At 25.0% G+C, this 14,409-nt stretch overlaps 4 protein-coding genes across 8 annotated transcripts; 2 read left to right on the forward strand and 2 right to left on the reverse strand.

Moving 5' to 3' along the window:
• Window positions 1-57: 57 nt before the first annotated feature.
• Window positions 58-1,879, forward strand: LOC100864358 (thioredoxin-2). The gene is made up of 4 exons (XM_086907378.1): window positions 58-150; window positions 1,176-1,292; window positions 1,373-1,486; window positions 1,573-1,879. Exons 1-4 carry the CDS (start codon window positions 127-129, stop codon window positions 1,633-1,635), a joined length of 318 nt encoding a protein of 105 aa, XP_086763504.1. The 5' UTR covers window positions 58-126; the 3' UTR covers window positions 1,636-1,879.
• RpI1 (RNA polymerase I subunit RpI1) lies at window positions 1,807-8,124 on the reverse strand. Of its 2 annotated transcripts, none has more exons than XR_015291843.1 (5): window positions 7,317-8,124; window positions 2,880-7,231; window positions 2,597-2,752; window positions 2,214-2,339; window positions 1,807-2,139 (listed from the first exon to the last, which is right to left on the reverse strand). XR_015291843.1 is itself a non-coding variant. In XM_003693908.4 (5 exons), exons 1-5 carry the CDS (start codon window positions 7,498-7,500, stop codon window positions 2,015-2,017), a joined length of 5,121 nt encoding a protein of 1,706 aa, XP_003693956.3. In that variant the 5' UTR covers window positions 7,501-8,124; the 3' UTR covers window positions 1,807-2,014. The 2 variants fall into 2 exon arrangements, 1 of the variants encoding a protein (XP_003693956.3); XM_003693908.4 differs by having other exon boundaries at window positions 2,214-2,517.
• LOC100867656 (protein SHQ1 homolog) lies at window positions 8,054-11,210 on the forward strand. 2 transcript variants are annotated; one of them, XM_012486802.3, is made up of 8 exons: window positions 8,054-8,450; window positions 8,581-8,721; window positions 8,779-9,160; window positions 9,218-9,622; window positions 9,690-9,813; window positions 9,912-10,227; window positions 10,329-10,376; window positions 10,721-11,210. In XM_012486802.3, coding segments are annotated over exons 1-8 (1,566 nt in total). In that variant the 5' UTR covers window positions 8,054-8,448; the 3' UTR covers window positions 10,869-11,210. The 2 variants fall into 2 exon arrangements, with proteins under 2 accessions (XP_012342256.2, XP_086763501.1); XM_086907375.1 differs by lacking the exon at window positions 10,329-10,376 and having other exon boundaries at window positions 8,125-8,450.
• Window positions 9,934-14,328, reverse strand: LOC100867528 (uncharacterized). Of its 3 annotated transcripts, none has more exons than XR_015291844.1 (7): window positions 13,623-14,328; window positions 13,033-13,329; window positions 12,717-12,828; window positions 12,021-12,594; window positions 11,710-11,903; window positions 11,443-11,621; window positions 9,934-11,359 (listed from the first exon to the last, which is right to left on the reverse strand). XR_015291844.1 is itself a non-coding variant. In XM_012486799.3 (7 exons), the coding sequence occupies exons 1-7, from the start codon at window positions 13,895-13,897 to the stop codon at window positions 11,177-11,179; spliced, it is 1,821 nt and encodes a 606-aa protein (XP_012342253.2). In that variant the 5' UTR covers window positions 13,898-14,306; the 3' UTR covers window positions 9,934-11,176. The 3 variants fall into 3 exon arrangements, 2 of the variants coding, with proteins under 2 accessions (XP_012342253.2, XP_086763500.1); XM_012486799.3 differs by having other exon boundaries at window positions 11,443-11,628; window positions 13,623-14,306; XM_086907374.1 differs by having other exon boundaries at window positions 11,443-11,628; window positions 13,033-13,252; window positions 13,623-13,922.
• Window positions 14,329-14,409: the final 81 nt, after the last annotated feature.

A 14,409-nucleotide genomic window follows, 5' to 3' on the forward strand; every position in this document is an offset into this window, starting at 1 on the left:
AAGTCAGAGAAGGAAGAATAGAACTACTGAGGATTCAGAGCACAGCGCTCAGTCGTTAACGAAGCATCGAAATTGTTGGTAGTACTTGTGGACAAGCTTAGAACGTAATTCCTAAAATAAATAAAAATGGTTTACCAAATTAAGAATGCCGTAAGTAATTAATAATATATTTATTATAAAGTTTCATTGTATTTATAAATAAAAGAAATACACATACATATTTGATTCATATATGTTGAATAGTCATATTAATTTTTTAAATAAAAAAAGAGTTAAAATTATATTTTTAGTTTATAATGGAATTTATTTAAATTTATCATATTTATGAAATAATTGACCTTGAAATAATCGATTTCATCTTGCTTAGTTCAGTAACGAAGTTTCCTTATAATATGACGAAAAAATTTCGATCCGAAGCATGAACTATTGCGTGAAGTACTTGCAATCATAGAATTATTTCGATATTCATTTATTTATTTTAAATATATAAAATACATATACGTGATAAATATTTTAGAGCATAGTGTTCATTTAATATTACGTCAATCACAAACAATTCCAATTATCACATAATATAGTTTGTAATATTGAATTCATTGTATCTATAAGGTATGCGATTCAAGCATGCTTCCATGATAGATAAATTTTATGGGCGGGACAATTTAACATGACATTAATTTGTTTATTAATTTTAAATTATTTAATTGATTGTTATAAATTATTTCATATAGAGTCATATTAAATAAATATTATTTTTTTATTAACTTGTATATTTTTGAGAAAAATTTATAATAAGTTTAAAAAATCGTGAATTAATAAAAAGTATATAAAAAATATATTTTTATATTTTTCTTATTCTAAATAATTTAGTTTATATTTTTATAATTTTAATAATATATACTTTTATTATAAAATATCTGTTTTTTTACTTTACTTATATCAAATAAATGATAACCAGAAGTAGATAACTATATTTAGGACAAATATAAAACTGATATAAAATCATTATATATATAACAGTATAATTTATTATATTTAACTATTTTCATCAATTATGATAATAAAATATACTAAAACGTAATGGTATTTAAAAATTTAATCAATATTTAATATTTATATTAACATGAATATTATATAATTAATAATATTAATATTTACTTATATTATCTTTACAGAGTGATTTAAAAAATCAGCTTGAAAAAGCTGGAGACCAATTGGTTGTAATTGATTTCTTTGCTATGTGGTGTGGTCCATGCAAAATGATTGGACCTAAAGTAGAAGAGTTATCAATGGTTAGATAGTATTTTATTTTATATAAAAAGATTTTTATTAAATAATTTTTATAGTTAATTTTTATATCTTTTTATAATAGGAAATAGAAGATGTTATTTTTTTGAAAGTTGATGTAGATGAATGCGAAGATATTGCTGGTGAATACGAAATTACCAGTATGCCTACCTTTGTTTTCATCAAAAACAGCAAAGTGGTATGTATCATTTTAAATTAATATAAATTTCATACAAGAAAGAAAATAATTAAGAATTAATAATTCAATACAATTTTATGTTTTAGCTGGAAAACTTTTCTGGTGCTAATTATGATAAACTTAAAAGCACAATTCAGAAGCACAAATAAATAAATAATTTTAATAATAAAAATATTTTTAAACAGAATTATCTATTAATTAATATTAATCAACAAAAATGATTAGCAAAAACTTCTTATACTCTTATACTCTTACCTCTCTTACTTATTAAAAATAAAGCCATTTATTATTTGCAAAATAAAGGTAAAAAAATATATAAATTTCTATTAATACATTGTCAATTTTATTATACATATTTTGTTTGCAAAATAAAATATAATCAGCTTATAAAAATATGCATCAATATTTTTTATCTTATTATCTAATAATGTAAAAAATTAATTATTAAATTTATTTATATATTTATATAATTGCATATAATTATAACTAGTACATTATTAAATATAGGATTATTGATATTTAATACATTTATACAATTGCACCGTTCTCTTGTTTATGTATTTTCACTAATAATGAACATATTCCAGTACCAGATTTGCAAGGTTGACCTAACATTAATCGACTAGAAGGAGATTCCAAATTATCTCGTTTTCCTATAAATAAAAAGTATGAAATACGTAATTTTCTAATTAGTAAATAATTTCAACAATTTATTTTTTTTTTTTACCTTGTAAAGCTGCATTTTTTAAGAAATTAAGTGAACTTTCAAAACTCATTTGTTGTAAAGGAGATGCTGCTTCTTCCATTCCTTTACGACTAAGAGGTTGAAATCTACCATCAAAAGTCATATAATCTGCAATTAAAGACAGATGTCTAGAATCAACTGTAATTCCATACATCTTGAATACATCTCTCACTTCTTTTATAATAACTCTGTTAGCAGCTTCAATACCATATGTTTGAGAAATACTATAAATATCATTAGAATATAATTGGTTCAAATTTAAAGATTTATCATATTTAAACATTTCCTATATTAAAAAAAAATATATAAGTAAAAATAATATATAATATATAAAATTATGATTAATATAAAAATTTTTTACTTACTATGATATTAATACCATCAGTTTTAAGAATTGTTTCTCCATTATTACTTTGAAATGTAAAAGCACGTTTTATACAAGGTACTTCCCATAAAATAACTCTATTTGCAACATTTTTAATTATTGTTGGTAAATCTAATTTTAACATTTTAAGAGGTAACTGAAAAGTTATTATTATTATAAATATTAATATAATTATTTATATTATAATTTAAGAAAATATATTTATAGATTGGATTAAATTTAAATAATATAAATATATATATAATATATAATTTCTTATTTACCCAAAATGTTAATTTACACCATGTAAATTTTTCCTCATCATAATCATATTCTAATGCATGAACATACATATTTCTAATATTCTTCTTTCTTTGTATATTATATATTTCATTTGTAATACATTCTGATTTCTCATTTTCTATGTCATCATCTTGATCTTCATTTTGTTCTGGGACTTCAATTCTTAATTTTTCTGTTTCGTTTTCTATAATATCATCTTCTTTTTCATTTATGTCTTCCATTTCCTCTTCTTCTGGATCTTCATATTCTTGATTTTCTCTATGACGTGAAATTGTTCGTATTAAAGTTGCATCTGCATCCTCTGCTGCTGCTTCTTCATCAGAAGATTCATGCATTTCTCCTAAATTTGTTTGTGGTTTCAATATAGATTCTGTTCCTTGATCAGGTTCTATTTGATCTAATAAAACATCATCTTCATATAGAGATTTTTTTTCTTCTTCAACATGTAATAAAGCACCTGTTATTTTAGCAACTTTTTTAATTTCTTTAAATATTTCTTTGAAAAATACTTCTTCAGTTTTTTTTAATACTTCATGTGGTTGAACACAAAATTCTCCTTTATAAGATTTATGTGGAAGATAATTAATAGTTATAGTATATACTAATTGTCTTTTAGGCCATTGCTCCATTTTTCTAGTAACAATAATATTATCTAAAACATTTGATAAAATGCATTTGGTTAACTTTAATTTTAATTTATTTGAGCATTTTATTATATTTTTTAAATCTTTTCGAAATGGTATTTCCATGCTAGGTGTTTTAATATTTTTCGATGCCATCATTAATATTTCTCGTAATCTAGGTATACCCAAAGTAACATTCATTTCTCCACGACCAGCGAAATGGAAAGTATTCAAAGTCATTTGTGTTGATGGCTCTCCTATTGATTGTGCTGCTAATAAACCTACTGGTTCACCAGGTGGACACACAACTTTCATTACTTTCATAGATAAAAGATCTCTTAAATCTTTCTTCCTTATAATAAAATTTTTAGATTTATTAGTTAAATATTCATCTATTAAATTTTCTAATCGTTCAGAAAGTACACCAAAGTCTATATCTTGTCTATATTTTGACATTACTGGATCAGGACATTTAATACATTCATTGTATATCCATTTTTTATCCTCTTCAGTAGTTCTTATCCATTTTCTCATATATGAAACAGCAGCTTTGCTTCTCCCACTTTGTTTATCAATTTCTTTATATTTTGAATTCTTAATATTCATATTTTCCATTGAAAATCTTGTAAATGGACTAATTCTTTTCTTTTGTAATGCATTTCCGTTTTTATTTTCCCATTTTTTAATTTTTTTTACCAATTTTAAAATTTTATCTGTATCTGAATCTTCTTTTAAATTTTTTATCATTTCTTCATTTATAATCGCATTTTTATTATCTATCAAGAAATTTAATTGTTCTTTTTTTAAAAATCGTGAACCTGGTATATCTAGTCCATCTTCTCCATAATAAATCTGTACTAAACTACCATCTGAATCTCGTACTGTTGAATCATAATTAATAACTAATCCTTCAAGATGTTTAATAAGACATCTTTGTAAATATCCTGATCTACTAGTTTTCACAGCAGTATCAATGAGACCTTCACGACCAGCCATGCAATGAAAAAAAAATTCTTGAGGTTTAATTCCTGTCATAAATCTACCATCAATAAAACCACCTGCTCTTGGTGTTGGATCATATGCAGGAAAACTTGGAAGACTTTTTCCACTAATCATTAAAGGTGGTCTTTTCCCTTCTAATTCAATTTGTCCAAGTAAACAAGATATTTGCATAGTATTTACAGTGGAACCTTTTGCACCAGATTGAACCATTAATTGTAAATTATTATCTGGAAATTTTTTCAAAAGACCAGCTGGTAAACATATTTTATTTATATCGTTAGTATAAATATCTAATGCACTTTTGTATTTTCGATCGACTTGAGTGCGAAATTTAGGATCATTCCAATAAGATTCTTCCATTTTAGATGTAACTATATCCATAGGTGTATCATTAGGTAATTCCAACACCGATTTTTGAATATTTTCACCAATTTTCCTACAATTAGAAATAATTTCTTTGCGTTTCTTATCTGCTTTTTTTAATAATAAAATATCTTCAATGCCAAGTGTAAATCCATTTCTTTGTAAAGCTGCTTGAAATAATTTACCAAATGCACTTAATAATTTTGCAGAACATGTTCCTCCATATAATTCAAAAATGCAATGTACAAGACCAAATGGAGTTGCACCATAATGTGTTTTATCAAGTACACCACATAATAGTTCTCCATTTCGTATTATTACTTCAGCTTCTGACATTGTATTGGGATTTGAAAATTCAGTACCACATTTCCAATGTCTTGTTTTTTCAATTTGCCATTGTTTTACATTGATCTTGGCACTTGCTGTTAAATTAATACGTGCTTGATTTGGTGGAATAATATTAATGATAACAGTTGATATAATTTGTTTACCAGACCATAAAGCTATTGGTTTTATAATACTAGGAGGAAGAAGAATTATATTATCCTGTATTGTAGATAAAGCAGCATAAACTAGTTGCATATAATCTTCGCGTGAAAAAAATGTTCCTCTTACTGTTAAACGGACACCAGAAATTATATGATCTTGAATAAGGCCACTTAATGGAGTACCATCTTTAGGTACAAGATATTGATTAGATACATTTGCTATATTGTAACCTTCACTTCTGGCTAGTTCATTTTGAGGATGATGAGCATTGATCTCATCACCATCAAAATCTGCATTATAACTTTTACAATTAGCATAATGTAAACGTAATGTTTTTTCTCCCTTTAAAATACGTGCTTTATGAGCCATAATACTAGGTTTATGCAAAGTTGGTTGACGATTTAATAATAGAATATCTCCATTTTGTAAATGTCTATGTACAATTTTAATGCCTTTAAAAAATTTATTTGCTTTATCACTTGTTGTTAAAAGACGTTTTGCAATAGCCTCTCTTTGAATAGCATCTGAAGTAGAAATACGTTGTATACTTCCATCTTCATTTTCAATCATTACTGCTCCAGGATGAATATTCGGGCCATTCAAAACTAATTGTCTTAATTGTACAACATTCCAAGGTGTAACTGGTGTTGGATATGTTAATTTCAATGCAAAAGCTTCAGGAATACCAATTTCATCTATGTTCAAATTAGGATCTGGAGTAATAACTGACCGAGCAGCAAAATTAACTCTTTTACCCATCATATGCATTCTAATAATTCCCTCTTTTTTTTCTATAACTTGTTTTAGTCCCTGACAATTTGCAGAATCTGCAGTTCTATTCATGTCACGATCCATTAAATGATCTACATTTACTTGCAAATTTTGCCAAGCATTATGCAATTTTTCAATTGCTGTATTACCTTTTATGTGATCATAAACAACTTTTCCCTCTTCTGGTAATTGTTCTGTATCACCATCTTGAATTGTTTGAATGATATTTCGAAGTACAAGACAATCTTGAATGATACTCTTATAAACTTGAGATTGTGGATGTTCTATCATTTGTCCATTAATAAAATTAACTGGTCTTACTATAGGTGGTAGAACTGGTATTACTTCAAAAAAAAATATATCAGTTGGATATTCAATATCTACCATTCCAAAGCAAGGTATAATAACCTTTAAAAAATTTTTTTCATTTTGCCAAAGTTTTCTAAGATAATCTTTAGATTGATCTGGCATTATCATTACAGTTTCTAATTTATGTATTACACCACGTGATTGCATTGTTTCATTAGGTAGATTAGATATTTTAGTTGTCATTATTTTATTTTTTAATGTTGTGATTTTTGATATGGGTTCTTCACAATATACACAAATTTTCGGTGTTGTATATTGTTTAAGAACATTTTCAACACAAGTATGCCATTGTGTATTAATATTTTTGGTGTTTATGTCAGTTTCATTGTATTGTACAAAAGACTGATTAAATCTTTGCTTATTAAAAAGATTTTCAATATAATTGTCAATAACATTTTGAACAGATTGTATATCAACATCATAAGGATTATCTGAATTAAAAACAACAATCATTACTTCTTGTTCTAAACTTTCAAGATCACTGAGATATCCTTGTTGAAGTAATTTCAATTTTGCAGAGAGTAATAATTTCACATAAGATGGAATTTGTAAATTAAAACAATTTAAACATGCTAATTTAATTAACATACATAATCCTTTATGAAATAATGGATTTATAACTGGCATAGGTAATTCTATATGTCCAAAATGACCTGGACATTTGAATACATTGCATCCACATGTTCCACATGGATCTGAACTTTCTAAAAGAGGACCTAAATTAACAAAAATAAATATATATTAATATATTAGTTCTTTCTTTTTTTTTATTATATATATAATATTTGTTGAATTATTTACCTAATGCTGGATCATATAAACCTCCTTTTAGTGGATGCCCCAAAATATTAAATGATAAAGGTGTTCTTATTTTAGCAACACTTAAATTTCTTATATCATTTGCAGTAAACATAGAAAACATTAAACATTTTGGATCTAAATGTTTTGGAGTTAAACGTGGAGTATGATGTTTATGTTGTACCATTTTGATAAATGTATTTTTATCAAAAACCAAATTTATTTTTTTTAAATTTCATAGAAATTTTTTTATTAAAAAAGAGATGTCATCTATATTTCAATACAATAATTTTTCTTAAAAAAAATGGTGAATTTTAATAATCTATCTATTTTTCACTAATTATATTATATTAATATTATATATTTTTTAAAAAATTTCACCTATATAATTATTTATAAATTATTTATAAATAAGTTATAGATTATAAAATTTTTGTCACATGGTCTATCAATTCATAATACTTAACATATATACAATCAAAAAAATTCCCTACATAGACAAAAAATAAGTTGCATCAATACGACTCGAAAACACTATACAAGAAATAATAATGTTATTTTCACAATTTTTACAAATTTACAAATTATGTATTTGTGTATGTACAGCATAAAATTAATATAAAAGTATTGTTTTGTTAAGTTATCAATATCAATATCATAATTGTTAATCAAATCTAAGTCTTCATTAACAATCTCAATTTATTCATTCCTTATTATTTCTTCTTTTATTTAATATATATGTAAATATATATATATATCGTCATATTCTATAAAGTTATGTTTTCCTCTATTTCTAACATAAGATATATATGTATATATTGAAACATTTATTTGACTGATTCTCGATTTTCGATTCTCGATACATGTATCGATATTTTGTAACTATCGTTTGTAAAAGCAATCTAAAACTATCTGTGTATATCTAAAGCAATCTAAAAGTGTGTATATGAGTTTATTTGGAACATCAATGAATATAACGAGTGAATTGAAAGAATTTCAATAAAAAAAGATTTTATACGAAATTATATAAAAACTTTAGAAAATCAATTTAATTCTCATAATGCAATTATAAATATAAGTTTTTTATACTACATAAATAACTGTGATATATAAAAAAGCATTTATTAATATAAATATGTATGTTTATTTTTATATTTATATTAATATTGTCTAATTTTATAATTTTACAAATATGCAAAACATTATTATGTAAACAAAAAACAAAAATTTTTAAATAATATATATTTTGTAATTGCATTGCAAATAGGTTAACTCCACGATTTGAAATAAGTCAAACTGATACAGAAGTTGCAATAATTATTCATGCCCCATATGCCAATATTAAAGATACAGAAGTTTATGTTGATGCAACAGATTTTAGATTTTATTCCACACCATATTATTTAAGGTTAGTATTAATGTTTAATAATTATACATATTTTTTAATAAAATATTTTTATTTCAGATTAAAATTACCAGGTGAAATAGAAGAAAATGATTCATCATTTGGTTCATATGATTGTGAAAAAGGAGATTTCACCTTAAAATTTACAAAAGTAATAAAAGGAGAATATTTTGAAAATTTAGATATGATAAGTACATTGTTAGCTCCACCAAAGAAGAAAGGTACAATTGTACCTAATATTGAAGTAATTGGAAATCCATCAGCAAATTCTGAAGATATTAATGATATATCAAATGAATCTGATTTTATATCAAATGATGAAAACACTAATGGAGATGAATGGTATATGCATCAGAATAATGTACAAACTGTATCTCTTTTGCCAACTTCTCCTAAATATGGATTTGCAAATAAAATATCTGGAGCATTAGCTGCTTTTGAGGTATTTTTAATAATAAGAATTAAATATATATATATTTATTTATTTTTTTAATTTTAGTCAGCATGGATTAAGGAAATAATAGATCTTCCAATGCCAGATACAACACCTCAATCTGAGAGAAAAAAATTACGAGAAAAACGTGAAATTTCAGATTTTAATGAAGAACATTATTTGGCAGATCTTATGCAACCAGATTGTATAGAACCATATATCTCATTTATTACAGAATGGGATACTTTAAAGAAAGAGAATGTTTCTTTCAATGAAACTGAAGTAGATCTATTAAAAGAACTTCCAAATAAAGAATATTTATTAAATAATGAAGAAACACACAAATTGCTTTTAAGTTTAGTGGATATTTTATTTGCTAGCTGTTACAATCACAGAACAACATTGGGAGAAAATACTGTTGAAAGTAGTTGGACTATTAATAAATTAAGTTCTACTTTATCTTGGTTTGATGTATGTAAAATTAAAAAAAAAATCTTAATTTTTTTATATATATTATTTTATATATTCATATTTTTAGGATTTTTCTGATTCAGAAGAAGTTATAAAAACATGTTTTAGAAGATCTATATGTTATCCACTTTTTAGAAATTGGAAACTATCAATAAAAATTTTTGAAGATGTAAGAAAAGTAATTAAGTTAGGTAAGTAAAAAATGAATATAGATTTGTATAGATAGATATGTAAATTATTTTTTCTTTTTTATGTCTAATTTTATATCATTAAATTATTAAATTTGTAGGTAAAAAATATATCATAAAACGTTTTTGTGAAATACATAATTTATTTAACAATTCATGTGAACCACGATATATATTAAATCAACTTTATATAAAAGATTATCTGATTTGGTTACAACAAATTAATGAATCTTTGATAGAATCATTAGAATCTCTTATTATATTTTTACCGTCTAAAGAAGATATGCAACTTGATTTAGCAGAATTAGAACAAGCAGCTTATTCTGTGCAAGAAGAAGATCTTATTATAGAGAATTCAATTCATGAAATAATGGATCAAATGGATGAATTAACAGTTAATGACAATAACGAAAATAAGTAAGTGTAATATACAAAATATCTTGTAACTTTTATTTGTAAATTTAAGGCTTTATTGAAAAATTTTATATGTCTCTATGTTATATGATTTTATTTTAAAGGCCAAAGACTATATACTACATTAAAGACAAACATTCTTTAAAGTATTTGTAAGTATTTTATTCGAATTGCTTTGAATATTGATGATTTTATTCCCTAATAAAGCTTTTTCATTTATCTCTCAATAAATGATATAAATATTTGTACATATTATATACATTTTTATCCGAAATATGCTAATGTAATACACTAATTAAAATGCACTTTCCTTTGGTAAATCACATAAATATGTTCAATAAATGTTGAACTGTTAACTTATTATCAATGATATATAGCAGTAACAAATTGTCATACTTGCACATTGCGCATGGATGATATGCACAGTAAAAAACATCTGAAATTACTAGTTTTTCTTTTTTTTTAATAATGAATATATAAATTATGTTTTATATAGATTATCGAGTTCAAGCGACAGCAGCGATACCGATTCTGAAACCGATTCAGAAAGTAGCACTTCGAGTACCACTACCACAAGCAATAGTAATAGTTTAGATTCAGATGATGTAAGTGAATCAGAAGAAATTGTAAATGAGTGTACTTAACATCAAATACCATGTAAAATATTATTATATGTCTATCTTAAATGATCTGTTACAAAAATCTTTGTAAAAATAATGTTTTTGAATGTTTTTATCTTACTTATAATATATAAGTAAAATTTAAAAATTTTATAATTCTATATCTTTTATGTCTTCATAAAAATATTTATACGTAAAATTCTTTATAAGATATAAATAACTTCGTTTCGTCTCTACTTTATAATTATTATGTAGTTATCTGTAGTTATCTGTATAGACATGTACAGTATATATATTATTTATGCAGTATTTGTGTAAGTGTGATTGACTTATTAAAGAATATAATAAATCCATGTTAATAATTTATTGTAATGTTCGATTAATCTTCGTTGTATAAAATCATCTAAATCATCGTTGTTTTTAATATTCGTATCTGAATCAATTATATTGTTTGGTCTTAATAAGGTGCTTTCATTATCAAAAGTATTACTAACATTATTTTCGGTATCCTCTCCCTAGAATATTTTTAAAAAATTTATTAATTGTAAATGAAAACTATCAATAAAAAGTATATATGTAGATTAAATTTTCGAGTTACCGTAACATAATCATAATCTGTAAATTCAATATTTTCATTTTTATTATTGAATTCATCGTCGTCAATAGTTTGCCAATAATCTGCGATTTCTCCATATATTCCTGGACTTTCATTTACGCTACTTATATATTCAGTTAATTTTTTATCATCTAACATCATTGAATCTGACGTTTTCAATACTGTTGGCTTATCGTTTTTAAAATTAAAAAAAGTCTAATGTATCATTAGAAGAAATTTATTATATATATTTTATTATCCATACTGTACCTTTTGATTAGAAGTTGAAATCTTATTATTAAAATGATCATGATAATCAGAACTTCCTGTTTTCAAAACTAAATGAGTATATTTTTTGAATGTTCCATTTTCTTCATGCAAATGCGGAGCGTACAATATGATACGTAAAGGTAAACTTTCGTCTTTTTGAATTTGTAACTCTTTGTATTTAGTACTTTTATTTACTATTTAGTGAAAAATAAACATTTATTAAAAAAAATAAATTTTGCATATTTATATATTTTAATATGCAAAAAATATTTTTTAATCAATATATTAATATTTGATATTTAATAAAGTACCTTCTTGTTTCTCTATTTTTGTATCTTTTAATATATTTTCCGATTCAATTTGATGTTCTTCAAGATGTTTTGATAAATCAGTATTTAAATCGTTTGTTATGGGATACGAATGATTATTTCCATTTATATGTTTATTTGAAAAACTGCAATCTTGTGTTTCTTTATAGGCTTCTGTCGTTTCGAAGTTTGATATTATATGTGTAGTTGATATCTGAGTTTGTTTTTGTTCATACGATATTTCAGAAGTTATTTCAATATTCTTATCTGTTAAAAAATTGTTTTTTCCTACATTGTCATTTTTTTTCATATTTTCTGAAATTTCTGTAGTTTTAATTATTGGCACTTTAGTTGTGATATCATAAGTTGTAATTTTATAATTATTTGTATTGAAAGGAATGACGGTGCCCGTGTATTTATCATTCTCAATTCTTTTTGATTCTTCGACAGACATAGTTACGTCAGCAAATACTTCTGGTCGTATATCAAGATTTTTTATTTTTGTTTTTTCTGAATTTATACTTTTTAAAAGATAATCTCTATAATCTGTCGACTCGCGTACTGTTGACGATTGTTCCTATCCATCAATAAACAAATATGTAAGATTTTCTTAAATATATTTATATATAATTAAATTAAAAATTAAATTAAAAATATGTATATACATTATAGAGATAGATATGTTTAAATTTTGCTTACATAACAAGGACCACACGGATCATCTTTATATGTAGAAAGTATGGCTGCTTTAACATAAGGAAAATATAGTATACTCCAAGGTACTATAATCTGATAAGTTATTTTTCCGCAACTGTGATAACAACAATTCACATTTTAATAAAACCATAAATATCATATAAATAGAAAGTAAAGTATATAATTATTTTATAAGAGAAAAAATAGACTTTTCTTTCTATATAAAATTGTGTTAAATATAATAAAACTTACTATACTTGTAAATTAATTATATTTCACGATTCAAATAACAATTTGAATTAAATGATTAAATGCTCACCGATCAATAATTATTACTTCATCTTTCGAAGCACGAAAACTTTTCCAAATACCCAGTTCGAAAGTATCTTGAAGAAAAATAATGCCTTTCTTTTCTTTTGCAACATCACTAAATGTCGTTTTATCCAAGCTCAAAAAGTGTTCGGATTCCTGTATATTTTTAGATATTTCCAACCACGCTTTTATCTCCATACTATTCTCCGTGTCATCTTCCGGCAAATCTGACGGCCGCGCAACCATGAAGAGCAAAATATTTGAAAATCCAGACTTTTCTAATTGCTTCTTTAATAATTCCAACCTTGTATCAAATGATTTTTTATAGATATCATATCAAAAAATATTATTTTCTATTCTAATATCAAATTATTTTTTATCTGTTTTAATTATTTCTCTCTTTCTTTCTCTTATAAGTATTTAAAGTAATTTGAGTTCATAGAAACGTAAAAAAATAAAAATAACAAAAGTTATTAGATTAAAACTTGTTAAGTAAATATTAATAAGTAGCATTTTATAAATTATGTTCCACATAAAAAATGTAAATATTTAATTGTTACTAAATCAAAAATATTGATCATTACTTTAACGACTTACATGACAGCTTGCCTATAACTATAATTCCACGAGGGATCCAAAAACGCGAACACGTTAACATGCCCCAATTGATCTTTTCGTAAATTCGTGGCACGGCATTGCTCGATATATCCTCGATTCTCTTGGGGTTCCTTCGATTGTCGGAAATGACGAAAAACATCGAGCAATCGCGGCATCCTTTCGTAATCCTTCCCGTAAATCCCGCAATTTCCAATTATTATCATCATCGTTATTATCATCGTTGTTACAATCGTGATTACAATCGAAATCGACATAATTTCGTTCACTTTCTCCGATAGAATCGTTAGCGAATCAAAAATCAGTTGGAGAAATGATCGTTCTATCGGCGGCTAAATATAAAATTTTGTTTGCATGAGCAACAAAATATCGATAATTATTTCGTAACACTTTGAGATCCGTGTAAACAACGTAAAATTGTTAACCGGCAATCGTCAAACTTGGCACGTCACGCCGATCTTTGGTAGATGTGATTTGTTATCCGAGTATGGGGGCCGATAAATCGTGAAAAATCGTGACAATTAAGATGTGAAAATACCGAGAATTCTAAATCATTGTGCGATCATTGACGGTCGATGTGTGCGCGTGGCTTCTCGCGATATTATTAGCCAGAAAAATTAATTTACGTAGCATTGATGCGATATGTATGCGGGTCACACGGAAACTGTAAGCCTTTTTCTGACCTCACATGCTGCTGCCGCGTACCACTGTTCAACATTTCTCCTACACGTGACATAAACATGACACCCTTCCTCAAACATTATCATAG

Source organism: Apis florea, unplaced genomic scaffold, assembly GCF_048593485.1.
Source record: "Apis florea isolate Af1SG1 unplaced genomic scaffold, ASM4859348v1 contig_2839_pilon, whole genome shotgun sequence".
Lineage (NCBI taxonomy): Eukaryota > Metazoa > Arthropoda > Insecta > Hymenoptera > Apidae > Apis > Apis florea.

What these genes read in the sequence shown, in the direction of transcription:
- RpI1 (XM_003693908.4), bottom strand. Translation starts at nt 7,500, where the DNA reads ATGGTACAACATAAACATCATACTCCACGTTTAACTCCAAAACATTTA. An exon ending in CTGATGGTATTAATATCATA is followed by an intron (nt 2,518 to 2,596) that starts GTAAGTAAAAAA and finishes TTTTTAATATAG; the next exon opens with GAAATGTTTAAATATGATAA. An exon ending in AAAAAATGCAGCTTTACAAG is followed by an intron (nt 2,140 to 2,213) that starts GTAAAAAAAAAA and finishes TTTTATTTATAG; the next exon opens with GAAAACGAGATAATTTGGAA.
- LOC100867656 (XM_012486802.3), top strand. An exon ending in GAGCATTAGCTGCTTTTGAG is followed by an intron (nt 9,161 to 9,217) that starts GTATTTTTAATA and finishes TTTTAATTTTAG; the next exon opens with TCAGCATGGATTAAGGAAAT. An exon ending in AAGAAAAGTAATTAAGTTAG is followed by an intron (nt 9,814 to 9,911) that starts GTAAGTAAAAAA and finishes TTAAATTTGTAG; the next exon opens with GTAAAAAATATATCATAAAA.
- LOC100864358 (XM_086907378.1), top strand. Translation starts at nt 127, where the DNA reads ATGGTTTACCAAATTAAGAATGCC. An exon ending in TTTACCAAATTAAGAATGCC is followed by an intron (nt 151 to 1,175) that starts GTAAGTAATTAA and finishes TTATCTTTACAG; the next exon opens with AGTGATTTAAAAAATCAGCT. An exon ending in TCATCAAAAACAGCAAAGTG is followed by an intron (nt 1,487 to 1,572) that starts GTATGTATCATT and finishes TTTATGTTTTAG; the next exon opens with CTGGAAAACTTTTCTGGTGC.
- LOC100867528 (XM_012486799.3), bottom strand. Translation starts at nt 13,897, where the DNA reads ATGTCGATTTCGATTGTAATCACGATTGTAACAACGATGATAATAACG. An exon ending in TTTCAACTTCTAATCAAAAG is followed by an intron (nt 11,629 to 11,709) that starts GTACAGTATGGA and finishes AAAAACGATAAG; the next exon opens with CCAACAGTATTGAAAACGTC. An exon ending in CAGATTATGATTATGTTACG is followed by an intron (nt 11,360 to 11,442) that starts GTAACTCGAAAA and finishes AAAATATTCTAG; the next exon opens with GGAGAGGATACCGAAAATAA.